This window comes from Cottoperca gobio, chromosome 6, assembly GCF_900634415.1.
Source record: "Cottoperca gobio chromosome 6, fCotGob3.1, whole genome shotgun sequence".
Lineage (NCBI taxonomy): Eukaryota > Metazoa > Chordata > Actinopteri > Perciformes > Bovichtidae > Cottoperca > Cottoperca gobio.
Window position 1 is genome coordinate 26434948 of NC_041360.1, and position 27796 is coordinate 26462743.

The following is a 27796-nucleotide window of genomic DNA, read 5'->3' on the forward strand; positions in this document are numbered from 1 at the left end:
TACCAACAAACACTTCATCAGGCTGCATTTACTGTTCAAACTGACACGTGTTTGGAGAAGAGATGAAGAAACAGAAATGTTTATGGATGTTAACATGGTGTCAAATGATTGTTTGTTGGCTCATTTAGATCTGATTGATAGGAAATTGAGAGCAACAATTATTAGTTAGTGTGAACAGATTACTTTATATAATTCTACGACACACGACGGCTCCGTAGAAATGACAAATCTTTTTTTTCGCGCCTCTTAGCTAAACCTAAAAAATAACACAACTGTGATCAATTAATGTTTTCAATTGTTAAGCTGCAGATTAGCTCTAAGCTAGCAGAAGTCAATATGTGACGTCAGTGTGGCTTCTGCTTTGTTTCAGCTCCAGTTTCTTGGATTATTGACTGAAAGAAAGATTCATTAACAATAATTAGACAGAACATAAGCAGCACAGGTTATATCTGTTATGTTAGCTTTTTAACTTTCAGCTAAGACAAAAGAAAAAGCTACGCTGAGGTTCATTTTGTGGTTTCATTCATTATTTCCGAACAGTGTGAGGCTTCGTACAACACAGAGTCATCGTGTTACTCCCTGAAGACACTAATGTCAATGAATGAGCTTCAAACATGTTTCAGTGATAGTACTGTAACTACTATTCTTTTCTTTTCTACAAAAGAAAATGTAATATGTTCAGAAAATGTTTCAGCTGGAACACATTGTGCAGGTTTCCTGATGTGATGTACAGATATCAGTGTCATACAAGTAAGGAAAGTAAATAAAGTTTCATAACCTCCAAATCTCTTCTTCGTCTGCAGCTCGTTGGTGTCGGTGAGGAGCAGGTGTCTGTGTGTCGCCCCCTGCAGGACAAGAGGGGAAGTGCATCCTCCACACACTGGCTTGTTTCAGATCCAGGACCATTACAGGAACAATTCTCCTTTACAAGTAGAAGTCATGCATGGAAAATACCACTTGAGTAAAAGTACATAAGTATTAGCAGAAAAATGTAGAAACATTATTAAAATAGAAGCGCTCGTTTGGTCGTTCTGTCCTTAAGCTTTTGGAATTTTGTTTTATAATCTTTGGTTTTTGGTGAAATATTGGACCATTTAATAATTTATTGACATGAAACATGTGAGACGTTTAAAGGGAATAATCAATATTTAGTAGAGCTCATAATAAAATAATAAGATACTGCTTTAATGATCCTTTGATGAAATACACAATCTACCCAGCAGTATATAAAGTAATTAAAATGAGCTCCACCTTCACCAGCTGCAGCAATGAACTCAACACATTAATGCATCAACAATTATCATCCAATAATATTGTATATATTATGCAGAAATCTGTCATACTGCATAATGAGTAATTTACTTTTGTACTTTACATATATGTTTATCCTGATACCTTTTTACTTTCAAATAAGATTTTGAATGCAGGACTTTTACTTGTAACAGAGTATTTCTACACTGTGGTATTGCTAAAAGATTGGAGTAATTCTTCCAGCACTGCCTCATAATACTTGTGTTTACTTGTGCACATGTTTGCATAAGAAGTGTTTTTATTTTCAAAATAATGTAGGAATCAAGACAATTTGGCTAAACTGTCCTTTAGGTGCAGCGGGGTTTGTTTTCTCTAGTAAAAAGAATAAGAAAATAATACAATTCATTCTGTGATATGCTAACTTGGCTTTTTGTGTGTAAAGTATCAACAAATGGCACAAACGGCTCCACAGCGACAGAACCACCCTCTCGGAACAACAGAACCACCCTCTCGGAACAACAGAACCACCCTCTCGGAACACCTGGCGGCTCCACAGCGACCTCTAGCGGTCACACTCAGGATAAAGTACACCTCCATTTTCCTTTTCGATTCACCAACCGTTCCCGTCGAGAAGCTCGGAAACAGGTAAGTTATAAAGGTTAAATGAGATGGAAACCAAAAGAAATCAGAAGGTGAAATACAAAACAGTGCTTAAATGAACACCAGTCTAATTCGGCTTCATCTAAGTGCACTTTTTATTTTTGTTTTTCGGTGAACTAGTGTAAATGTTGGCTAACGTTAGCCAATGTTAGCTAACGTTAGCCGCTATTAGCTAACGTTAGCCAATGTTAGCTAACGTTAGCCAATGTTAGCTAACGTTAGCCAATGTTAGCTAACGTTAGCCAATGTTAGCTAACGTTAGCCGCTATTAGCCAACAGGCGCGGGTTAGACTCGGGTGCAAAATGTCACCGCTATCTTTAATCTTAATTATATTTTTAATTAACGTCACAGCACAACGGTCAGTTCGCTAACTTGTTGTGTTTTCTTTCAGTGTCTGTTTTATGTCTAACTTTAGTGTACATTGACGAACCTCACTCACAATGCTGAGCATATCACTTTTGAAGGTAAGTGATGTTTCACTAACATTAATATTAATTAATGTGAATGCAGTTCAGAATAACGTTATAAAGACTTTGTGGTTAACAATGGATACATCCTGCGGTTTTGGGGGGGTTTTCAACATGTTTTTTACCCACGTGGGTCAATTTTAAAATAGCATTGAGCTACTTAAATAAAAATAAAACTTACGTTTACTTAAATTTGTATAATATCCTTTAGACTGATAATTTCCAGTGTTGGAAAGTAACTGACGTTAACATTTACTCAAGTACTTTACTTAAGTATACTTTTTACTTACTTGAAATGTTACTTTTGTAGTATTTTGTAATAGATAGTGTGCAAACACGTGACAAAACTGTGTGACGTATGCGTGCGACGCCATGTTGGATGGATAACAAATCAACAATGGCGTCTAAAGCGAACAACAACAGCAATACAACTCCGACTTCTTCAAAGTATGTTGACTCTCTGGATCCTCTGCAAAGGCAACATTCAGAGGGAAAGTCCAAATGTGCGGCCGTGACCCGTACACGCTGAAGCCGTCGGATTATATTGAGGATTTAGATTCATTACCTCCGATTGAATATCCAGATATCGTGAACTACCTTGTGCTACAAACGTCGTGGGCAACCAACGCACAAATGAAGGCATACAAGAGCTTAGATGCTTCTAATGTCTTTGTTTCTGGCTGGGTTGGTAGTCTTCTTACCAAACCACTGAAAGATGACAGGGTGCTCGTCCATGCCCGTGTAAATCACTCTCAAAGAGCTCGAGATACACCGCTCAAGCTGTGGTTTGTGAGTGAGAAGAGCGGCGATGTTATCCTCGCACACTGTGATTGTATGGCTGGATTAAGCGAAGCATGTTCTCACATTGGTGCTTTGCTTTTCGCAAGTGAAGTATTCTCAAGAATAAGCAAAACAAAACATGCACAGAAGAAAAGAGCAAATGGCATCGCATGTAAAGAAAGTGCCTTATTTACCAGTCAGCGATGTGGAGAAGTAAGTCTTACAGTGTTCGGGTATATCATAAGCACAAATGTGTAACGTAAACATTGAAAACATAGCTTTAGCATGAGCTCTTACCAGATATAAAGTGGACGCCACACACGGGTGAATTGTGCTTCTTCTTCTGTTAAATCCTCACGAGTTATGTTGCTAAACCAGCTGACGGCGTTCGGTAGACAGCAACTCATCCCTCTTTTGTGGATCGTTGTTTGTGATGATTGTAGGAAATCTAAAGAACCGTTTCTCTGGGTCACGAGTAGCGTTATGACCACAAGTATACACTGCGCACACATCTGGCATTTTCTTTCAATCTTAGACGTTTAAATACAAAGAAAATTACGAAGCGTTGCAGCAACTCACACGTGAACGGGCGCAGTCTTGGTTGTGTATATCATCCAACATGGCTGACTTCCGGGTTGGGACGTAAGCGTGACGTCACATGCACACGATCTATAACGGCGTCCATTTTTCATTCATTTCCATGAAAGATCGAGTAGGAACAAAACAAGGATTATAGGACTGAAAATCCTGTGATATATTCTATAAGTGGACCCAGTTCTGGTGCCTGCTTTGAAACATTTCTTCGTGGCCCCCTGCAGGTTGAAAGTCCGTCCTGTCTCTGGGGGCGGGTTGTTCGGGGTCCCGGCGGTGAAGTAGAGACCGCAGATGAGTACGACCGTCTGCTGGCTCAGATGAACCTCTTCTACCACGACGTCACTCAAGACCTGCGCCAGCTGAAGCCCACATCGTTAGAGGAGGGGCAGGTGATGCAACACCCGCTGTCTATCTTCATATGTCTACACCTGATTCAGGATCAGGGGTGGTCTTGTGGATTAAAGAAGAAGACCCTTTAAAAACAGCAGCTCATAAAAATGAGCACATCTCAAAAACAAAATATTTACATTGTTCAAATAACTTTTAAAGTGTTAAGACGCAAATTGTTTGTTTCTACATTCAGAAATATTTTGGATCAATATGTTTTGTGTTTATTCAACTTTCTTTGTTTTTTAAATGACACAATTTCAATAGTTCTATCAACTATTATGGTTTATTAATGTGCATAACCTTTTAGCTTAGGTTGTGAAGCATTTAAAGATACTCCAAAGAATTGACATCACAATAAGCAACGTTTCTATTGCAGAGTTCAAAAGGTTAAGAAGCTTTTAATCAGACGGATATTTCATGGTGACATGGTGCCCGCTGTCCGGCTCTACAAATGCACACAAGGACCATAAGAGAACAGGAGATAATGAAACGTATAAATATATAATCAGTTTAAATTACATTTCGTCATGACTGAAATGATCATTGCAGAGAGAAACTTAATGTATGACATGCACTCGACAGCTGATGCAGGACTAGATGAAGAGTGTATCCACACGTTTCTGGGACTTCACCATGAATCATCCGTCTGGCTTTTAACATTTTGCCAGATTAGTGCCGTGGAGCTTTCTTCTGCTTTTGAACTTTAGTGTTTCCTACCAAAGAGCTTCGAACTTCTGAGCCCTTTTCTTATTATACCATAGTTTGTATGAGGTTCTTATCTACAGTGGGTCGAAGTACCTCATACAACCCAATTCAAACTGTCCCTTTTTTAATTGGGCTGGATGTGTGTGTCGCTGTACTCCCTCCCAGGTGTGTGTGGTGTACTGGTCGGTGATGAAGTCGTGGTGTCGGGCTGTGGTGGAGTCGATCATTATGGACTCGGTGACCTGTCGGGCTTGCTGCCTCCTGGTCGACCACGGAGAACGACTCGTCGTCCCCTCAGAACAGTAAGACCTCCACACTGGACCACTGCCATCTTACCGAATTACTCCAAATACAAGACTATTTTGATCGGACGACACTTTAGGCCTGGAGGCGATACAACCACGATCATGTGACGAGTTTGTACCGGAGAGAAGCTTGTGTGTCTGTGCTGTTTGGATCTTTTTAACTTTTGTGTTTTGTCTGGTTCCGACAAGGATCCGAATCGCGGTGCAGACCTTCCTCCAGCTGCCTTTCTGGGTGAGGAGGTTCCACCTGGCGGGAATCAAACCAACAACCCTGCAAGTGTCTGTCTATGAGGAGAAGGCAAAGCTCATGTAAGACGAGCCTTACGACTGAACTGTTGGTGGTTTTGTGAAGCACAATGCACACTATTCAGGGTATCCACCGTATCCCATTAACCCTCTTCCTCTATGCTGGGAAGTTTACAGATACCAACAGTTAAATGAAATAAGCTTTCAGCTTGATGATTTATTCTTTTCCTCTGCAGTACGTCCACTCGATGGGACAGCTCTTCTACACTCTACCTGCACAACCTGCTGCAGTGTAAGAAACATGGCAGATGGATGACAACAGATGTTCTTTTAAAAGCAACATGTAATGTCCTTAACTGATGTTCTAATATGTTTCTGTCTTCAGGAGTCACTTTAAAATGTTGCTTCCTTCCATCAGCGTCCACTCAGACAGAGGCCGTGTTGCTTGAATCCGAGTCAGACTCCACCTCCGTTGAGCTCTACCTGCGCGTGGGGAACATCAAGGTGAACTCCTGTCACATTAAGAAAAAGAGCTTCAAACATAAACATTTAGTCTTAATAAAGAGCTTTATACAAACATGAATATAAAGAGATGATATGTTTAGTCTCATCTTCAGACAATCTTTACAAACGAGCATCTTTATCTAAATATTGTTGACTTCATCTTCTGTTTCCTGCTGACGTTTGGCAGTTATCGTATATTGTGTTGTTGTTTTCATTTGTGCAGTTTGTTATCAGTTTGCATTTTCACACACACAGAAAAGAATCCTCAGGATTTTGGTGATTTTATTGTATTTGTTTCTTCAGATCTGTGTGAACGACGACCTGGTGGCCAAGAAGTTTGCGTATTACAGCAGAGAGTCGGCTGACGGCGGCGAGCTGAACGATTTCGACAAACTTCCTGTCATGTTGTCCTCCAGCATCTTAACCCAGACGGTCTGCACAAGCTCAAACAAGCCGACAGCGCACACCCAACCACCTCCTGGTAAACACACACACACATTGTCATATATTTGAAGACGTACATGGACGGCTGGAGTTTAACGGTCTGCAGATGTAAACACATCCACATGTGCAGTCGTGTCCGCACGGGATCATCACTGATGTGATTTAAAGTTGATTCTTGTTCTTGGATCAGCTCAGGTCCCTTTGATTGTGTGTCTCATGTTCAGGGTTCGTACAAAGTCTTGGAAGTTTGGAAAGTTGCTTAATTTGAAGTGTTTTTCCGATTAGGAATATGCTTTAATTAATAATTCAAATATACTCCTTTTTAAAAGGCTTGTTTTCCAACATAATCCGGTGTTTCATCTGCACAATCATGTGACCCAGAAGTCTTTTACTATTTGTAATCCTGTCGTCTCACACCTGGCTAAGCACTAAATAATCCAGTTAAGTAGAATAACAAAGTGACGGTATACACTGGTGTCTGTGGGTATAACGGAGTTCTGTAGAGATGTGTTGATCAAGGCTTCGAGAATCTGGACATTTTAGATTTAAGTGCTTGAATTCTAACCTTTAAATGCTCTACGGACCCTTGCGTATCCCATAATATGCATCCCAAACTCAGTGACCTTCTTGTTCTTCTTAGACTCGGCAGCGTTGGGTTCAGTTACATGTAATGCAGTCTTGACTGATGCTTTTTCTTCCAGCTATTTCTTCAAGCCTTAATTGTGCAGCCGGAGCAGGTGATGGTCTGACTGCTCCCTCTGCAGCTCAGGTCAGCAGCTCTGCTCTCTGTTACTGTCAGTTCTCCAGTAGGTATCCACACATCCTCACCTCTGACCTCTCTGCTGCTTTAGAGCCAACAACCTGAGCTGCAGCCCTCTGTAGAAGGCAGCAGGTCAAAGGTCATAGACCAACATCTGTCTAACGGCCGGCTGAAGAAGAGCTCAGAGAGGTGAGCGCACGGTTCAGTTCAGCAGTTTACTGAACAGAGAATAGTACGGATGAGTTGTGTCATAGTATATGTTTTTAATTTAATGTCCATATAAGTTGACCTGCTCTCGTGCGCAGGGACTCGTCAGAGGACACAGACTCGTCTCTGGCTGCAGCTCTGACCAAAGATCTCAGTCTGTTCAGGTGAGAACCGACCTCACTCACACGCAGTAAGTCTCATGTCACGTTTCAGTTCTTTTTTAATATGACGGAACGCTTTCCGTACCCAACAGGTTCCTGAAGTTTCTGAATCCTGGCAGCAGCTACCAGCAGGCAGCTCCCAGTGTGAGTACATGTACAACACGTGTGACTTGTAGTTTCATGAGCTGCTCATCATTGTTGGAACTATTCATTGTTTTGTACCATTTAAGTTAATGCTTTTGTTTTGAAGGCAGCTTCAGTTACTAGGTGTATTTATATATATTGGTGGACAGGTGGAGGAAGGATCGTGGGAAAGTCATTTTGTTTTCTTTAGAGAGAGGCTGCAGAGGGAGTTGCTCTTTGTTTCGTTCTGTTAATGTTAAAATAAACTGCCTGGATAATGAACTTCTGTGGCCGTTTCATTTTGAGTTAGTTTTGTTGTTTTAGTTTGAAGACAAATCGCCGCTACGTCCATAGTACAGTAGATGGAGGTTGACACGCCGCCTGGCCGGAGTACCAGCGCCGGAGCAAAGCAATGTTCTGCAGGGGACGGGGGCATATCAGTCCATATCAGTTAAAGTGTACGCTGTAATAGAGACAAATGCAGTTGTTAGTAATTCCTGAACAATGACTGTAGATCTAAATGTTTGTTTCCAGGTCGGTCAGCATGAAGAGCTCAAAGACTGTCCACCTGAAGAGACGCCTGCAGCCTCCAGCACCTGCACGGGACAGGAAGTGTAAGCTGCCAGCGCAACTTCAACTATTTCATGACATTCAGACAGGATTGAAATTACAGGTGGAGTTGGGATAAAATATTCACTGTGCTCCGCTGTAATTTAACCAGTGTGTGTGTGTGTGTGTGTGGGTGTGTGGACACTTTGTTGTTTTGCTGCAGTAGATCAGTGGAGTCGGGAGCAGCAGGGAAGACGTGGAGGACTGAAGAAGACTGGGCCTGTGCACGGTGAGCTCTCAGTTGCTCCACACGACCTCTTGTCTGTGTGTCGCACACAAACCAGCCAACAGTTCTGCAGGTTGGGCTACAGATTCACCTCATTTTTAACTTTATCAAAGAGAAATGCAAGTTGTTTAAAGGGCACGGCTGCATGTAAACGGCAACATGAGTGGAATATTGTCTTTTTCAGAATAAGGGCAAAACACTGAATATTTAGTCAATGTGCACTAACTGGTGATGTGATGAACATCTGCTGGCTTGTCAGGTTCTTAAAGTATCTCGCCTGAGAGTAATTCCAAATAAAACTTCTTCAGAAGTTAAAACGTGGAATTCTTTTGGGTTTTTTCAACCCTGATATCCGAAGACTGTTGTGTCTGATGCAGGCTGTTGGAGTGGTTGAACCCGGAGCCTCTGAACCCGGATCCAGCCGCTGCAGACGACGCGGTAGGTTTCTCTTCAGCTCATTTTAAACTTTACAAGCAAAAAATGGTCATTTGTATTCAGCTGCTGCTCCGGTCTGTGAAGAAACAATGAAGTTCCACCTCATGCGTTTCATTTTCTCCATCAAAGTGCATTATTTGCATTATTTGCATTATTTGCATTATTTGCGGTGTCGTGTGAGGCCAGAATGCACCGCAGCAGCTGAGTCTTTATGATATCCCCATATTTACTGTCTCACATGTCTTTTGTTTCTCCTGATTGTCAGGTTGCTCCCAAGGCTCCCAGGGATCCCAGGGGGAGTGGGGTTCTGGTGCACTCTGCCTTCCCAGTGGAGCCCTGCACCTGCCTGGATGATGCCCCCATCACGGATGCTCTCCGCTGGGTAAACTAGAATGATTTTACTGTCTACGTCTGAACTAGGATTTATGAAAGGACGGCCGAAGAGATGGCTGTTGTTTTACAACACAAACAATTTGATGTCCGTCCCACATGTTCAGTCTCACCGCTCTGTCTCCAGGTGTTGCTCAGGAAGCAGTACAGTCTGAGTCCAGCTGAGCGTTACAGCTGGCCGGCTGTGGCCCGAGGATGCAACACCGTCATCATCTCCCCCAACGCTGCCCAGCCACTCTGCTACCTCGCCCCGCTGCTCACCCACATCCTGCTCAACTCCATCTACACCTGCCTAACCTCCACCGCAGGCGTGAGTCCATCACACATCCAAAGTTACATCATTGGAATCTTAACTTTAACTCTGTATTTGAAGGATTTTAGTCGTCGGACGTCCGGATCTTAAGTTCTCAGAGAAACAAGCTGACAGACGTTAGCGGCAGCCGAACAGCGTGCAGGAGGAACTCTGACGTTTAACCTCAAACTGCTTCATTCACTGTTTACCGCTTTTATTTGACTGATCCGTTAGTTTTGGAGAGGAGGAGACGTCTGTGGAGAATTCTGCTCCCAGTAAAAACCTCCTGAACAAAGAAGTAATTAACCGGAGAAGAACTCCAACAAATCAAACGCTTCTTCACGTCTTTTTGTCATTGTTTTGATTCAGAGACCGATGGAGGAAACGAATGACAGATCTACGTCCACCACTACTTTAAAATACTATTTTATGAGCTACTGTTATTGTAAGAATTGTTGTTTTCAGAGGATGGTGCTTGAACTTTTGAATCTGTACGTTGTGTTGACGTCCAGCCGATAGCGGTGCTGCTGTGTCCAGGCTGGGTCAAAGTCCAGGCCGTGTACGAACTGCTGGAGGAGATGAAGGTCACCTCCGTCCTCCATCCTGTCATCGCGCTGCTGGGCGTCGGGAAAGACGAGGCGACGGCTGTGAAGATCCCCAAAAACTGTGAGCAAAGCGCAATATGAGTCTCAGTGACGTCATCGCCCTCAAATATAACAATTGAACAAAATCCTCAATTACTGGAATTTAGAATTTGAATCTCAACTTTCTGAATGAACCCTCAAATTATTCGGGAAAACTGTCGTAGATATTCTATTTCGTTTCATCAGGTCTGCTGTTGGTGACCACTCCCTTCAGTCTGGTCCGTCTGCTGTCCTGTCACTGCTTCCTGTTCCTGCGTCTGTACCACCTCGTGCTGGACGAGGCCGACCTGCTCTTCACTCTGGCTCCAGATCAGGTGACGGGCTGTTACGTTACGACTTATTTCATGTTCTGCTTCTCCACCCGGAGTTAAACCTTTCGACGTGTCCTCCTGTTAGATGGCCACCATTTTGCAGCATTTCCAGAAGGTGACCTCCAGCGAGAAGAAGGCTTCCTGTCCTCAGCAGCTCGTCGCTGTGGCCAGAAGATGGACCAGTCACATGGAGGGTTTGTTAGCCAATCACATGCCTTCCCCCTGCATTGTCATGAGCGTCCCTGAGGAAGCTGCTCTCTATGGTGACGTTCAGCAGGTCAGTCAATGAATCCACAAGAATTACCCCTCTGTCGTTGCCAGATCTGTCAGGATTAAATGTGCTGTCGTATGTTGGTCTCCCACAGATCATCCTCATGACTGTGGAGAGCAGTAAGGTCTCAGTGCTGTTGGGTGCGTTGGATTTCAACCCTGAAGTCGGCCAGAAGACTCTGATCGTAGCCAAATCTGCTGCGGAGGTTGAAGACGTGTTCAAGGTGAAACCGCAGCTTTAGTTATGCCCAGTGAGAGAGACCCTGTGACTGTCTGACTGTCTGTGTGACTGTCTGTCTGTGTGACTGTCTGTGTGACTATCTGTCTGTCTGTGTGACTGTCTGTGTGACTGTCTGTCTGTGTGACTGTCTGTCTGTGTGACTGTCTGTCTGACTGACTGTCTGTGTGACTGTCTGTCTGACTGACTGTCTGTGTGACTGTCTGTCTGTGTGACTGTCTGTCTGACTGACTGTCTGTGTGACTGTCTGTCTGTGTGACTGTCTGTGTGACTGTCTGTCTGTGTGACTGTCTGTGTGACTATCTGTCTGTCTGTGTGACTGTCTGTCTGTGTGACTGTCTGTCTGTGTGACTGTCTGTCTGACTGACTGTCTGTGTGACTGTCTGTCTGTGTGACTGTCTGTGTGACTATCTGTCTGTCTGTGTGACTGTCTGTCTGTGTGACTGTCTGTCTGTGTGACTGTCTGTCTGTGTGACTGTCTGTCTGACTGACTGTCTGTGTGACTGTCTGTCTGACTGACTGTCTGTGTGACTGACTGTCTGTGTGACTGTCTGACTGTAGGTTTGTGTGACTGTCTGACTGTCTGTCTGTGTGACTGTCTGTGTGACTGTCTGTCTGTGTGATCTGGAGATACTGAGCTCACAGTCGTGGCACAAATCTAACTGTCTGTCTGTTTGACTGTCTGTCTGTGTGACTGTGTGACTGTCTGTGTGACTGTCTGTCTGTCTGTGTGACTGTCTGTGTGACTGTCTGTGTGACTGTCTGTGTGACTGTCTGTGTGACTGTCTGTCTGTGTGACTGTCTGACTGTCTGTGTGACTGTCTGTGTGACTGTCTGTCTGTGTGACTGTCTGTCTGACTGACTGTCTGTGTGACTGTCTGTCTGACTGACTGTCTGTGTGACTGTCTGTCTGACTGTCTGTCTGATCTGGAGATACTGAGCTCACAGTCGTGGCACAAATCTAACTGTCTGTCTGTTTGACTGTCTGTCTGTGTGACTGTGTGACTGTCTGTGTGACTGTCTGTCTGTCTGTGTGACTGTCTGTGTGACTGTCTGTGTGACTGTCTGTGTGACTGTCTGTGTGACTGTGTCTGTGTGACTGTCTGTCTGTGTGACTGTCTGTCTGTCTGTGTGACTGTCTGTGTGACTGTCTGTCTGTGTGACTGTCTGTCTGACTGACTGTCTGTCTGTCTGACTGTCTGTCTGACTGTCTGTCTGATCTGGAGATACTGAGCTCACAGTCGTGGCACAAAGCTCAGACCTGAGATTTAGAGGCCGTGTGTCTCCAGTCAGCTCAGAATGAGAGACCTCACATCAGAAGAACTGTTCTGGTGATGGATGTAGAATGTTGTTTAAACTTTACGGTGTACAAACATTAAGGGAGTAAAGTGTACGCGAGGTCACCACGACCTGCTCGCCGTTAGGGAGGATGTGTGGCCGGTAATTATAGAACCAAGAACTACTCAAAAGCCTTTTGTTCAATGTCGGACATGAAGAAGTAAAAGATACAAGTAAGTTCCCAACATCAGAGTTTAATTACTTTCAGTTTCAAGAGAGTTTGACATCAAATACCACCACAGAATAAAAAGTACTCTGTCTATAATAATCCAAAGTGTGAGTTTGTGTTACGACTACCATCTCTCCACACACACACACACACACACACACACACACACACACACTTTACAGATGGACTTCTCTGAGTGGAAAGTTCACCAGCGTCTTTTCTAATTTAGGCCGTGAGCAACAAGTCAGTGTTCTGCCTCCAGACCCACGAGGGGTCAACGCACCAGTTTGACTCGGTCGTCCAGCAGTGGAGGAAAGACGTCGGCCCCGGCTCTCATGTGATTCTGGGTAAACTGAACCTTTACTATACGAGGAAGCTGCTAACATGGAGAGCGTTATCCAGTGAAGACGACGTTCAGGAGCAGGTTCTGCTGCTTGTAGTTTCATTTTTGTTTTGTTGGACCTTTGACCTCTAGTGACGACCACCGAGTGTCTGAAGTGTCTGGGAGTCAGAGATGCCACTTGTGTCGTCCACTACAGCTTCCCCACTTCCCCCAAAGTATTCGGCGGCCGGCTCTTCTGTATGTCCGAGAACTTCCGAAACCTTTGTGAACGAGTAAGAACGATCTCTAAACATGTCCTGTAGAAACGATCGACGCGTGAACGTTGAACGTTTGTCTGATTTACGTTCCAACGTTTCCTCCCAGGATCAGACGAGGAGCCGTCATCTCACCAGGTCGGTGCTGCTGATCTCTGAGAGGAACGCGTGTCACGTAGTCGGGGTTCTGCGTTACCTGGAGCGAACCAGCGCCCCGCTGCCCCCTGAGCTGCTGGCCTTCGCTCAGGGCGTCCATGTGGCCCGGGAGGACCAGAAGACCAACAAGCCTCTCTGCAGCTACATCAAGAGCTACGGAGTCTGCAGGTCAGCTTCTGCACTGTGTGTGTGTGTGTGTGTGTGTGTGTGTGTGTGTGTGTGTGTGTGTGTATGTGTGTATGCGGGTGAATGACGTGTGTTGCTAAGTGCTTTGAGTGATCGCCAAGATTGGAAAAGTGCTTTATAAATCCGGAGGGGGGGGGGGGTACTTAATTAGGGTTAAAAATATATATATTCAGTCACAGTTATAGGAAACAAAAGGACGGATTGTTATCCTTCTCATAATACCAGTTGTCACTGAAATCCCTTCTGACCACGTCCCACACGACGACCTCTAACCTCTAACTTCCACTCGGGACAGTTGGCCTTTAACTTGGTTTGTAAGTCAGGTGACACAACATCACAGTAAAGTGTGAATAGCACATTATGTTGTAGCAGCAGAGACGCGGCGTCGTAGTTTCACGTGAAGTGATTTAATTTCTGCACTCTGAAGTCTGCCTCCCCTCTGCTGCCAGTAAGCTGTGCTGACCCACAATCCTTTGCACTGCAGATATCTGAGCGAGGGGGTTAAAGTTCAAGGCGCCATGCAGAGTTCACTGAAGATCTGGCAGATTGTAACAGAATGAAGTTCTTCTCGTGTTGCGACTCGCTCACGTCCCACCTGCTGGGCAGAACATTTCCTTTTGCATCGGTACTTAAATTAAAATAAAACAAACGTTCTCTTTTATTTGCATATTTGGTTTCAGTCCAAAAGTAATGAAGTATCTTTAATATTGTGACGCTGGATTAGTTACCGACTACATGTTTCAGCAGGTAATTGTATCAGAATGTTTTTAAACCTCGATCCTGGTGGACGTCCACTGTCTGCGTCTGCGCCCGTTTAATGATGTGATTCTGTGTTTCCTGTGCAGAGATGGCACTTCCTGTCCCGACCGTCACACGTTGATTCCCCAGCTGGACCAGTCTGTGCTTCCTGCCTGCGGAGTCATAGAAGTGAAGTTCTCCTCTTTGTTGTGTGAAGGAACTTCTTCATTTACAGACATCGTGAAGAACTTTAAAGAGTGAATTAGTGGTCACATCAACATTAGTCTGCTGGTCGCACTGCTCCTGTATGTGTGCAGTATTATTATTAGTCCTCTGGGTTTTGTTTCTGAGGTAATACTTGATGCAGTAAAACTGAAAATAACAAGAAGTCTTCATTGAATTTAAAACGTGATGGAGCGTCTGACACGTGGCGTACACGTGTCACATTCCTCTGAAGGAATCACAAATATTGATTAAAACTGTTGCTGTCAGGTTGTGCCTCTCTACATAAAGACGGCTTCAGTGTTCTACGGTCGTGTTGTGAGGATGGAGGACGGACGTTTTCAGAGCATGGCGTCTGAGATGACGTCTTACTATGCCGACAAGAAACCCGGAGCCATGGAGATGCTGGAGGGAGGGTTGTACGCCGTGCAGGAGGACGAGCTCTTCCACAGGTCTGACGTGAAATCTAAAGTGATGACGCTGAGGAGCCAAAAGCTTCACTAACATGATCTCTTTATCTCTGCTGCAGGGTGAAGGTCCTGGCCGTCCCCGACAGAGGTGACCGCATGTTCTTCTGCGTCTCCGTTCGGTTCATTGACGTGGGAAAGGAAGAGGAGGTCAAATCCCATCAGGTCCTTGAGCTCCCGGAGCGTTTCCACTCGCTGCCCGGCCAGGCCGTGGAGATCATCGCCTGCCGGGTCAAACCGGTCGACGAAGAGACCGACTGGCACCCCAAGGTTTCTGTCCCACTGCAACACACACACACACACACACACACACACACACACACACACACACACACACACACACACACACACACACACACACACACACACAGTGTCTCATCACCCTGTTCAGATGAGTTCATGTTCCACGTCAAGAACTTGTATCATCGTCTCCATCAGCTGCAGGCGCCTTTTAATCTGTCGGGTTTTGCTGGATTAGCCAGAGACAGACGTCCTGCACGTTTAGTTTTTTATGCAATTTCAAAATTTTCAGAAATGTGTAAATTGTATTTATTCCATGATATACTGGATATCAGAACTAGTCCCGTCTGTGCAACACGTGTAACAACACCCCTTATTATAGTTATGATTTTAATGATACTAATATTAATTAGGATAATAATAATTAATATTCTCAGCCTCCCTGGTAAAGTCTACTCCAAGGTGCTGGAAAGGAGGGTTCGGCCGGATAGTCGAACCTCTGATTGAAGAGGAACAATGCGGATTCCGTCCTGGTCGTGGAACAACGGACCAACTCTTTACTCTTGCAAGGATCCTGGAGGGGGCCTGGGAGTACGCCCATCCGGTCTACATGTGTTTTGTGGATCTGGAGAAGGCGTATGACCGGGTCCCCCGGGTGATACTGTGGGAGGTGCTGCGGGAGTATGGGGTGAGGGGGTCACTTTTGAGGGCCATCCAATCCCTGTACGCCCAAAGCGAGAGTTGTGTCCGGATACTCGGCAGTAAGTCGGACTCGTTTCCCGTGAATGTTGACCTCCGCCAGGGCTGCGCTTTGTCACCAATCCTGCTCTTTGCAGATGATGTGGTCCGGACGGCATCATCGGTCTGTGACCTTCAGCAGTCACTGGATCGGTTCGCAGCCGAGTGTGAAGCGGTTGGGATGAGGATCAGCACCTCAAAATCTGAGGCCATGGCTCTCAGCAGGAAACCGGTGGATTGCCTACTCCGGGTAGGGAATGAGCCTTTACCCCAAGTGAAGGAGTTCAAGTACCTCGGGGTCTTGTTCGCGAGTGAGGGGACGATGGAGCGAGAGATTGGCCGGAGAATCTTCGTTCCTATCCTCACCTATGGTCATGACCGAAAGAACGAGATCACGGGTACAAGCGGTGGCGTCTCTCTTAGAGACGCCACCCAGGGCACTTGGGGTGAGAAGCTCAGCCATCAGGAGAGACTCGGAGTAGAGCCGCTGCTCCTTTACGTTGAAAGGAGCCAGTTGAGGTGGTTCATCATCTAGTAAGGAGCCACCTGGGCGCCTCCCTAGGGAGGTGTTCCAGGCACGTCCAGCTGGGAGGAGACCCCGGGGAAGACCCAGGACTCAGTGGAGAGATTATATCTCCTCACTGGGAACGCCTCGGGGTCCCCCAGTCGGAGCTGGAGGATGTGGCCCGGAGAACGGAAGATTACTTAAAATATAAATAAGATACAATAATTAAAATAGTTGCAACAAATGACATCAGTTAAAAAGTCTTACGATGAAATAGATTTACAAATAACTGGTTTAATAAGATTAAGACACCTGAAGAAGTTTTCTACTTTATAAATATTTAAATGACTATATTCAAAACAAGAAGTTTCTTTATAGACTGTTGAGCACAGAATGTTTATAAATCTGTTGAATATCTTTAAAAGCTGCAGACCTTCAGTTTTTATTGATTGAACATACAGACACTCAGATTAATGTCTCCGCTGTCCTGGACTTTATGAACACACGATCCGTCCTGCAGTCCTGAGGTGATGACGATGATGATGATGATGATGATGATGATGATACCGTGATCATGTGATCTTTGCTCACAGGTCACCAGAGCGATCAGCCAGAAGATCCGAGGCCTGCAGCACCGAGCCCAAGTGCTTCTCAGTCTGGGAAACACTGTTTTTGTTGATCCCATGGTAAGTTCTTCTTCGTCAGTGTGTCACTGAAGTACTTTAATGAATAACCAGGTGTCTTCGGTACATGTGGACTGTCCACTTTGGACTTTTGGAGAAACTTTACAAAGTTTTGTCGGCAACATTCGACCTGTACAATAAGTGTGATGTTGGACCGGACTGTTCTGGGTGCAGTTGGAACCAGTAAACTGTGTGTTGTGTTTCTCGAGGTGCGTATGGCCCAGGTGCCAGGTGTGAAAACTGTGATCAATGAATACAACGTGCAGTCAGAGATCCTGAACTCTGGGATGGGAGTCAGAAACCCGGAGCATCTGGACCTGCTGAGGGCGCTCTGCCAGGAGAGCAAGGAGGCGGCTCACCACTCTGGGTAAAGACTCAAGTGTTCCAGTGGACTAATAAAACATCACTTTTGTTCACGCTGTAACGTCGACGGAGGTATTTAGAAATGCTGCAGACGGACTGAGAATGACGACATGACTGAACGTTTTAGTTTTTATAGATGTGTTGGTTTGTAGAGTGGCTCTCCGTGTTGCGTGTACAAACTAAACGCTTTTGTGACGTCTGATGAGCAACAAGTTCTCCTGAATCACAATCTCAAAGCGACGCACCATCAGATGTGTGGACGTTACTGTCAATAAATATAATATGCAAATGAAATATCACTGGACAACGAGCTCCCTGAAGGCACACCGGAACACACTGCACTCTGCTTCACCAGGCGATTCAGATTCTTTTATACGGCGTCATCGGCACTAAATGATCGATGGTCTTGGGTGAGGCCGGGGAGAACCAGCCTGGAGGAGGAACTAACAAGATACTTTGTACTTTTCACAATTGTTCCTCCTCTAGTATTTTCTGCAACAAAGCGAGAGTAGACGATCTGCTTCCTGTTTACACCAGCACGATCATGGGATGCGTTTTCAGGCGTGTCAGTGAGGACGCAGATGATTTCTGAAACGTCATTAGTGTCGACGCAGCGTAAAGCTACATTCACACTACGAGCGACGTTGTTGGCGACTTGCTGTCGGTGTTGCTGAAGCGCTCGTTGACTATGTTGTTGAAGAACACTCTGACTAATGGCATCTTGTTTTAGACTGAGGCTGCTCAACCTTGTCGCGCCCGCCACGCTGTGTTTGTATCATCACCGGCTTGTAGTGTGAACATAGCATTGCGTGGTGGGTACACGTCAGACTGTATGAAGCAGCATGTTGTTGTCTGTAGGTCGGGCGGCGGCCCGGTGTCTCTGGAGCTCAGGATCAAAGCTGAGGAGGAAGTTCTGGCTGAAGCCGTCAGAGCAGCTGAGGTCAGTCAGCTCGCTGACCTTCCTCACCTCGAGCCATGTGAGCCACTCAGTCCGGTCTGTGCAATGATCCAGTCCCTGGTCCCAGCACCAGCAGAACTCCACCTGGTCCCAGTGTGTGTTCAGAAACTCCTGTTGGCCCGTCAGGAAGCTGTTGGACAGAGAAACAGCCCTGAGCAGATGAGGTGTGTGTGTGTGTGTGTGTGTGTGTGTGTGTGTGTGTGTGTGTGTGTGTGTGTGTGTGTGTGTGTGTGTGTGTGTGTGTGTGTGTGTGTGTGTGTGTGTGTGTGTGTGTGTGTGTGTGTGTGTGTGTGTGTGTGTGTCATGTATCATGTATCATGTATCAGAAGGTTTAACTGAAAGTCTCTCAGAAGAATTAATGTCTTTATTTCTTCTCGCTCTAAATGTCGAGCGGACGCTTTGTGATTTCCACACAGGATCGGAGACGGAGGAGAACTTTGCTGCACGACCAGCGAGGCTGCTTCGCTGACCCGCGGTGACGATGATAAAATAAAAGTCCATCCTGATGAAGTGCAAACTTCAGTCGGAGTTGTAGACACTGAGAAGCATCACATGTTGCATCATTTAACTACTACAACTACAACTAATGATATAAATAGAGAATAATACTCTCAGACCTCGTGACCTTCAGGTGTTTCTGCAGGTGAACATCAAAGCAACAGCCAGCAGCTCAGCAGCACCAGAGAGACGGACCGTGCTGACGCCACAAAGAGGTACAAGGTGACCTCTGGATATTAAACAATTAGTGTTTAATTAAAGTAAATGAAATGTACCTTTGAAAACCTGCAGTATCGATCAGACTACGATTAGAGTAACACTAAGCAGTGAAGGTCGCCGTGTCCTCTGCTGCGTTTCAGTTTCCACCCTCCGGCCCGCTGGTACCAGACGTCCGACTCTGTGATCGTCACGATGAAGCTGAGGAACCCGGAGAGTCCGCGCTGCCACTTCTACGACGACAGAGTCGTGTACAGGTCTGTCGGGAGCAGAGCTCGCTCACTTCACATCACGGCCGACATTCAGAGGAGCCTTTTATCCAGAGCACTTTACACCGGTGGCAGCGGGGACATGTTTAGCAAGGCCAGCGTTCATGTGTAATAACACGAGTTTACTTCACGGCTGGTAACTCGAGTTTACTTCACGGCTGGTAACTCGAGTTTACTTCACGGCTGGTAACTCGAGTTTACTTCACGGCTGGTAACACGAGTTTACACCACGGCTGGTAACACGAGTTTACTTCACGGCTGGTAACACGAGTTTACACCACGGCTGGTAACACGAGTTTACACCACGGCTGGTAACGCGAGTTTACACACGGCTGGTAACTCGAGTTTACTTCACGGCTGGTAACACGAGTTACTTCACGGCTGGTAACACGAGTTTACTTCACGGCTGGTAACACGAGTTTACTTCACGGCTGGTAACACGAGTTTTACACACGGCTGGTAACACAAGTTACGTCACGGCTGGTAACTCGAGTTTACTCACGGCCTGGTAACTCGAGTTTACTTCACGGCTGGTAACCACGAGTTTACACCACGGCTGGTAACTCGAGTTTACACCACGGCTGGTAACGCGAGTTTACACCACGGCTGGTAACGCGAGTTTACACCACGGCTGGTAACTCGAGTTTACACCACGGCTGGTAACACGAGTTTACACCACGGCTGGTAACTCGAGTTTACGTCACGGCTGGTAACACGAGTTTACACCACGGCTGGTAAACACGAGTTTACTTCACGGCTGGTAACACGAGTTTACACCACGGCTGGTAACACGAGTTTACTTCACGGCTGGTAACACGAGTTTTACACCACGGCTGGTAACACGAGTTTACACCACGGCTGGTAACACGAGTTTACACCACGGCTGGTAACGCGAGTTTACACCACGGCTGGTAACACGAGTTTACTTCACGGCTGGTAACGCGAGTTTACACCACGGCTGGTAACTCGAGTTTACTTCACGGCTGGTAACACGAGTTTACACCACGGCTGGTAACACGAGTTTACTTCACGGCTGGTAACACGAGTTTACTTCACGGCTGGTAACACGAGTTTACACCACGGCTGGTAACTCGAGTTTACTTCACGGCTGGTAACTCGAGTTTACTTCACGGCTGGTAACACGAGTTTACACCACGGCTGGTAACTCGAGTTTACACCACGGCTGGTAACTCGAGTTTACTCCACGGCTGGTAACTCGAGTTTACACCACGGCTGGTAACTCGAGTTTACTCCACGGCTGGTAACGCGAGTTTACACCACGGCTGGTAACTCGAGTTTACACCACGGCTGGTAACTCGAGTTTACTCCACGGCTGGTAACGCGAGTTTACTCCACGGCTGGTAACGCGAGTTTACTCCACGGCTGGTAACGCGAGTTTACTCCACGGCTGGTAACGCGAGTTTACTCCACGGCTGGTAACGCGAGTTTACTCCACGGCTGGTAACGCGAGTTTACTTCACGGCTGGTAACGCGAGTTTACTTCACGGCTGGTAACTCGAGTTTACACCACGGCTGGTAACGCGAGTTTACTTCACGGCTGGTAACGCGAGTTTACTTCACGGCTGGTAACTCGAGTTTACTTCACGGCTGGTAACTCGAGTTTACTTCACGGCTGGTAACTCGAGTTTACTCCACGGCTGGTAACTCGAGTTTACTTCACGGCTGGTAACTCGAGTTTACTCCACGGCTCTAAACACTTTGACCGTTTGACCGAGTGGTTTTACACGCGCAGTAATGAAGTCCAGAGCTGCAGTGTTTGCTTCGGCACGATCTGAATCAGTGTTTGTGTTTCCACAGACTTCAGTTGAACGATGATGTAAACCGTTCAACACGACTCGTTAATAGAACTTGACTCGCCCTCACGAGCGCGTTGCAGCGGGTGGAGAACACGCGTGCGAGGAGTAGATCCTGAACTAGTTTTCCTGAAAAGGACACTATCGTTGTTGACATGCGTGTTATGGTGCGTTCAGGGAAGCAGGATTATCTCGGTTATCACCGCCTCCAGCAGTGGCCGCGGCGTCTCGGAGATTGCGGCTGCAGGCTAGCGGTGAGCGACACTGTGATGTCTGTGAGCGGCAGGCTCCTGCTGAACTGAGTGCTGCCGCTTTGAGAGGGGTATGCATGAGGGGAGGACAGAGGTGCACGGGGCAGGCGGAGTGTGGTACTTTACACGGATCTGAAGTTTCTCACAGTAAATTCGATTCCTCTGTTCAGCGTAGTAAACCGTCTCTTCAGCGTGTGATCAGGATGACGCTCTCTGTTGATTGTGTTCAGTTGCAGAGCGAACGATCGGACCTACAGAGCCGACCTGCAGCTTCACGCCAACATCGCTCCCGACCGCTGCTGCTGGGAAATGAAGTCCAATGAGCCGGTGCTCAAACTGGTGAAACAACAGCAGGGATGCTGGGAGAGACTCCTCAGGAACAAGGTGCTGCAGGCGGGTTGATTCAGGCCACAGCAGGAAGGAACTTTAACCTGTTAAGAAATTATGCATTTTTAGTAGTATGACGGCGTATTGGGGCCATTGTAGGTATAAAGAAATAATTATGGAGCCGGGGGAGAATCTGATATTAAACACTTTGATATTCTCTTAACTTTAAAGTGAAACTTGTTTGTGAGGAGGTGCAACAGTTTGTTGTAGTTCTTCACTTCATCCAAATGACGAGTGTTTCCTGATGAATCCGATTGCAAAGTATGTTTTGATTCGGACATACGACTCAACAAGCCATGAGGTTGATCCAAAAGTAGAGAAATGTTTCCTGACGATAAATCATCTTTTCTCGTAGATTTGTGACTTTATGATCTGAGAATATTCAAGTTGTTTTTCCTTTTTTAACCGTTCTCTTCTCTGGATAGTACCACACTCCCCTTTTAGCATTTACAGAATTGATTTTGAGCTTCACCAAACAACAACAACGCCTTGATGAATTTAACAAGTTATTTCTCTTCACAGAATATCTTTGTGAGTTACGACATGGAGCACTTTGAGCAGGAAGAAGAAAGAATCTCAAATGGTGAGAAACGTATGAAGTATCTGTATGTGTATGTATCTGTATGTATCTGTGTATCTGTATGTATCTGTGTGTATGTATGTGTATGTATCTGTATGTATCTGTATGTATCTGTGTGTATGTATCTGTGTATCTGTATGTATCTGTGTATCTGTGTGTATGTATGTGTATGTATCTGTATCTGTATGTATCTATGTATCTGTATGTATCTGTATGTATCTGTGTGTATGTATGTGTATGTATGTATCTGTATCTGTGTGTATGTATCTGTGTGTATGTATGTGTATGTATGTATCTGTATCTGTGTGTATGTATCTGTGTGTATGTATGTGTATGTATCTGTGTATGTATCTGTATGTATCTGTGTGTATGTATCTGTATCTGTGTATCTGTATGTATCTATGTATCTGTATGTATCTGTGTATGTATGTGTATGTATCTGTGTGTATGTATCTGTATGTATCTGTGTGTATGTGTGTGTATGTATCTGTGTATCTGTATGTATCTGTGTGTATGTATGTGTATGTATGTATGTATCTGTGTGTATGTATCTGTATGTATCTATGTATCTGTGTGTATATGTATCTGTGTGTGTGTATATGTATCTGTGTGTGTATCTGTGTGTGTGTATGTATCTGTGTGTGTATGTATCTGTATCAAATATGGAACTGTTGTCTGAACTTCTCATGGTTTGGTGTTCAGGCCGGTGTTTTGTAGAGAACACAGGAAAGGACGACCGCTACGTGAACTCAGAGAGCGGCAGTGAGAGCGACTGAAGACGAACACTAAGAAACAAACACCATCTTTCACTCGTGTCATTATTCTCATCTGAGGGTCTGTTGTATCGGTACCATGCCCTTTGACCTCTGTAATAATAAAGGGATCTGGGAACAGAAACTTCTTCGGGGAAGTTTGAGTTCAGACAAAACCTTTGTCAAATGATCTTCCCGACTCATCAAACCTGATTAATGTAACCTCCCCGTCAGCGGGAGGACGGAATATAATATAAAGGTGAAGCAGGTGGAGAAAAAGTTGCTCACACAATATTTTATCTTTTGGGTGCGTGGAGAAATTAAAACTCGTGGAGAAAGCCGTAAGTGTTCTTGCAGAAATGCCAAACATTTATTGTAATCGTTGATTCAGAATCAGAAATCCTTTATTTGTCCCACGACGGGGAAATTTACATTGTTACAGCAAAGTAATCAATTGCAGGAGAAGTTTTACTCACGTTTGTTTTGAGCGGTTCATTTATGTTTCTGGTTTACTCTCAAACTGGGAGACGACAGGACCTTAAAGATGGATCCAGCCGAGTGCATTTAAATGAACCCGCTTTAACACACACGTGTTGCTCTTTGCTTTACTTGTTCTGTAATCGTTTACTTAATGTTAGTTTGTGAATCCAATAAAACCGAAGTTATTTGTTCAGAAATGGTTGTTTATCTGCTGTACTGAAGTAAAGTGTCTCAAAACAACCAGACCTGTGTTGTATATCACACCACACCAAACTCCCATGATGCACTGCTGCTGCATCACCACACCAAACTCCCATGATGCACTGCTGCTGCATCACCACACCAAACTCCCATGATGCACTGCTGCTGCATCACCACACCAAACTCCCATGATGCACTGCTGCTGCATCACCACACCAAACTCCCATGATGCACTGCTGCTGCATCACCACACCATACTCCCATGATGCACCGCTGCTGCACCACCACACCAAACTCCCATGATGCCCCGCTGCTGCACCACCACACCAAACTCCCATGATGCACCGCTGCTGCACCACCACACCATACTCCCATGATGCACCGCTGCTGCACCACCACACCAAACTCCCATGATGCACCGCTGCTGCACCACCAAACTCCCATGATGCACCGCTGCTGCACCACCACACCAAACTCCCATGATGCACCACTGCTGCATCACCACACCAAACTCCCATGATGCACCGCTGCTGCACCACCACACCAAACTCCCATGATGCACTACTGCTGCATCACCACACCAAACTCCCATGATGCACTGCTGCTGCACCACCACACCAAACTCCCATGATGCACTACTGCTGCACCACCACACCAAACTCCCATGATGCACTGCTGCTGCACCACCACACCAAACTCCCATGATGCACTACTGCTGCATCACCACACCAAACTCCCATGATGCACTGCTGCTGCACCACCACACCAAACTCCCATGATGCACCGCTGCTGCATCACCACACCATACTCCCATGATGCACCGCTGCTGCACCACCACACCATACTCCCATGATGCACCGCTGCTGCACCACCACACCATACTCCCATGATGCACCGCTGCTGCACCACCACACCATACTCCCATGATGCACCGCTGCTGCATCACCACACCATACTCCCATGATGCACCGCTGCTGCACCACCACACCATACTCCCATGATGCACCGCTGCTGCATCACCACACCATACTCCCATGATGCACCGCTGCTGCACCACCACACCAAACATCTTCTGCATTGTTTTGATTTAAAGGCCTCTAGTGGCAGAAGATGACATGTTGTGTGTTTCAGTAAACGTCCTGCACAAAGTCTCTGAAGTTAAAGTGCATCGTTGTTGTTTTGCATTATGTTACTGATGCATTAATGTGTCATGATGTTGCAGTGCGTCAAGATGGAGCTAATTTAAATATTGTACATACTTTTGATCCATTGAATCGAGATCAAAGTGTTTTTGAACCCATAATAAGTATGTTGGTTAGTAATCTGTTTAAGTAGATTGTACTTCATCTTATGTTAGTAGTATTTTCATGTTCGGCTTTGCTATAATGTATTTCCTCTCAGACAGACAGAAATCTCCACTTCAGCAGCACTTACATACACCAAACTTTCCACTTTCATTCCTCTCTATATTCTGAAGCTTTGTGCAGAGGGCTTTGTTCACATGTCACTCACAGCTCATGTTATACACGCTACACTCACTACATGCAGGAGATGGATTTTAAAGGGCTGTTGACAGCATTGTTTTGTATTTGATGCAGTGATACAAAGAGATTCAAATGTCCCTCTGTAAAAACCTTTGAATGTATTATGTCAACAAAATAAAACAAGAACTTTGAACCTGCTTTATCCAATGTTCACATTTATGTTCTGGAAATATAGCAAATATAATATATAAATAACAAATATAATAAGATAATGCTTAATTTGCATATTTAGGCAGAACATTTGAAAAAAAACTTGTAATACAAAATATTATTGTGTTAATGTAAGTAACGAACTGAAAGAGTTTCATGGTGATATATATTAGTTAAATGTTTTACCCTATTCACCTGTAGTGTCTCCCCCACACGTGCTGGGCTGCAGGGGGCATTGTGAACCGGTTCGTTTGAGATGCATTTCTGGGTCAGTTGAAGTTAACCGGTAACTCGAGTTTTCAGAACCACACACACATACTGTTCTTCTGCTTGTAAGATAACATAAACATTTGGTATATACAGAATTGGTGACGCTCCACGGAAAAGCGGCTCTTTTTGACATCGTGCTTTACGTGATTCCTCTCTGATGTCTGGCAACCCAGACCCAAAGCTAAGGTCCCTCCGCAGCTGATCCCGGTCAACAGCTTCTGACAGGCGGCTGGAAGGTGTTTGTCACGGCCATGCCCAAGCCTAGATGACCTGAGGCACTCACTGATAACCAGGTAAAACAGTTATCCGACTAATGATCTCTTCTGTTAACCGTTAGCTCGGATGTAGCTGCTTAAAACGATGTTGTTTTTGTAGCTAGCATGCTAATTATGAAACTTCCGGTTTTCTGTTAGCCTGAGTCACGTTAGAAGCCTAGACGTGTAAATCTTCATAAATGTGACACAACGGTTTAAGTTGGTTAGAAGTTAATTTAGCAAAAATATCCCAAAATCTTCCCTGCCACCTGTGACGTGCTTGGGGAACATCTGTTTAATCTGCTTTAGCTAATCCCACAACCACCAAGCCCGTCAAACCAAACTCCATTCAGAAAATGGGACATTTAACGTTGCCTCTTTTAAAGTTGCGTTCTCGAAGAACACGATTAAATACGTATATTACACATCGTTCTAAATCCATGTATGCTTCCAGTCATCTCGATAAAAACAAGGAATATAACAGACACGGTGTTCTCCTCCTCACGTTACTACACAATGGATGGAGAGCTCGCGCAGTGTATAAAAGCACCATCTGATTAAATGTTATTAAATTCAGTTCAGTTTGAAGGATCGTCGTCAAATTTCTCAAAAGCCAAATATTCCCGAAGTGTATCGAATTAAATGATGTGTGCATTGGACTTGTGTCAGCAAACAAAGAAACATTAAAGTGCCAGATTTTTAAATGGAGTTTGGTCTGACAAAAGATACCAGCTGCCTTGGAGCTGTATGCAAACCAAATCACGCACATCTGAAATGAAACGGATTCAACCTGAAGGCTTTATATGCACTGTGAATGGTCTGTTTTATAATAGCTCAAATATACATGCATTTTGTGGCATTAGAACATGTTGCAATTTTTTATCAATAAGGATTTTATTTTGAAAATGTGCACGGAAATCCCGTCGTTATCCCGGTTAGCTTGACACTTCCTTGTTGCGTCTTAAAGGTCAGTTGACTTTGTTTTTGGTGATTGAAGTCGTGCACTGTGTTTGTTTGAAGGCCTTCACACCTGGACCTGTGAGAAGTTATTTATAGGTCACATGTGTGGTTAGCTCTGCTTCCTGTCTGAGAGAGGTGTGTGTGTGTGTGTGTGTGTGTGTGTGTGTGTGTGTGTGTGTGTGTGTGTGTGTGTGTGTGTGTGTGTGTGCACCATGTGTGCAGCCCAGAGGGGAAGGATGTGAAAGCGCTGTGCTGGCTTTCAGCATTCAGCTACTGAAAGATTTGCATTAATCCAGAGACAACAGGAGCAGTGATGTCTCTTCTCTGCGTTCTGCTCCGTCTTTCTTACGCCATGGATCTGCGGCGTGTGGCCGGAGCAATAATACAATTTAAATCTCAGTATCATGACTTTTGGCAATCTGCCATTCTTTACAGTGACCCGGGATGAACCTGTGTTTTCAAAACAATACATGATCTGACAAGTGGGACACTGAAGTGAAAGTATAACCGTGTAGAAAGGTCATGCATTCATCATTTTACTTCAGTGAAAATACAAAAGTATTAGCATCAAACATACTTAAAGTAAAAGAACTCATTAAACAGTAAAATATGGATTATAGTGAATGTGTTTAACATCTGCTTCATCTATCATCATACATCATGATCTATCAAAACACCATTCCACCACTAACGGGATGAATATACGAGTGTTATTATATGATTTATAGATTGTTGTCCTAACGTCACACGTAGTGTTTGTGTGTCAGAAGATAAAGAATCATTTCTCCAGAGCTTTG

At 45.1% G+C, this 27796-nt stretch overlaps 2 protein-coding genes across 8 annotated transcripts in view; both read left to right on the top strand.

Moving 5' to 3' along the window:
- Positions 1-1769: 1769 nt before the first annotated feature.
- Positions 1770-23817, top strand: tdrd12 (tudor domain containing 12). Of its 7 annotated transcripts, none has more exons than XM_029433027.1 (36): positions 1770-1896; positions 2304-2376; positions 3978-4142; positions 5014-5150; positions 5343-5462; positions 5636-5742; positions 5818-5903; positions 6207-6384; positions 7049-7116; positions 7199-7296; positions 7413-7478; positions 7568-7619; positions 8133-8212; positions 8371-8436; positions 8811-8871; positions 9134-9250; positions 9386-9568; positions 10063-10216; positions 10381-10508; positions 10591-10782; positions 10871-10999; positions 12750-12867; positions 12996-13135; positions 13227-13441; positions 14305-14386; positions 14690-14871; positions 14949-15156; positions 16963-17055; positions 17262-17419; positions 18274-18537; positions 18790-18848; positions 19017-19086; positions 19231-19344; positions 21652-21814; positions 22331-22391; positions 23091-23817. In XM_029433027.1, exons 2-36 carry the CDS (start codon positions 2353-2355, stop codon positions 23162-23164), a joined length of 4212 nt encoding a protein of 1403 aa, XP_029288887.1. In that variant the 5' UTR covers positions 1770-1896; positions 2304-2352; the 3' UTR covers positions 23165-23817. The 7 variants fall into 7 exon arrangements, with proteins under 7 accessions (XP_029288887.1, XP_029288888.1, XP_029288889.1 ...); XM_029433028.1 differs by having other exon boundaries at positions 21652-21805; XM_029433029.1 differs by having other exon boundaries at positions 5636-5691.
- Positions 23818-25687: 1870 nt separating this feature from the next.
- Positions 25688-27796, top strand: part of ankrd27 (ankyrin repeat domain 27 (VPS9 domain)) — a 28085-nt gene continuing 25976 nt past the window's right edge. Inside the window, exons 1-2 of the mRNA XM_029433044.1 lie at positions 25688-25783; positions 25879-26078. The gene's annotated coding sequence lies outside the window, so the exon portion shown is untranslated. The remainder of the gene's footprint in view (positions 25784-25878; positions 26079-27796) is intronic.

What these genes read in the sequence shown, in the direction of transcription:
- tdrd12 (XM_029433027.1), top strand. Translation starts at nt 2,353, where the DNA reads ATGCTGAGCATATCACTTTTGAAG. An exon ending in TGTGAAGATCCCCAAAAACT is followed by an intron (nt 10,217 to 10,380) that starts GTGAGCAAAGCG and finishes TCGTTTCATCAG; the next exon opens with GTCTGCTGTTGGTGACCACT. An exon ending in GACGACAGAGTCGTGTACAG is followed by an intron (nt 19,345 to 21,651) that starts GTCTGTCGGGAG and finishes GATTGTGTTCAG; the next exon opens with TTGCAGAGCGAACGATCGGA.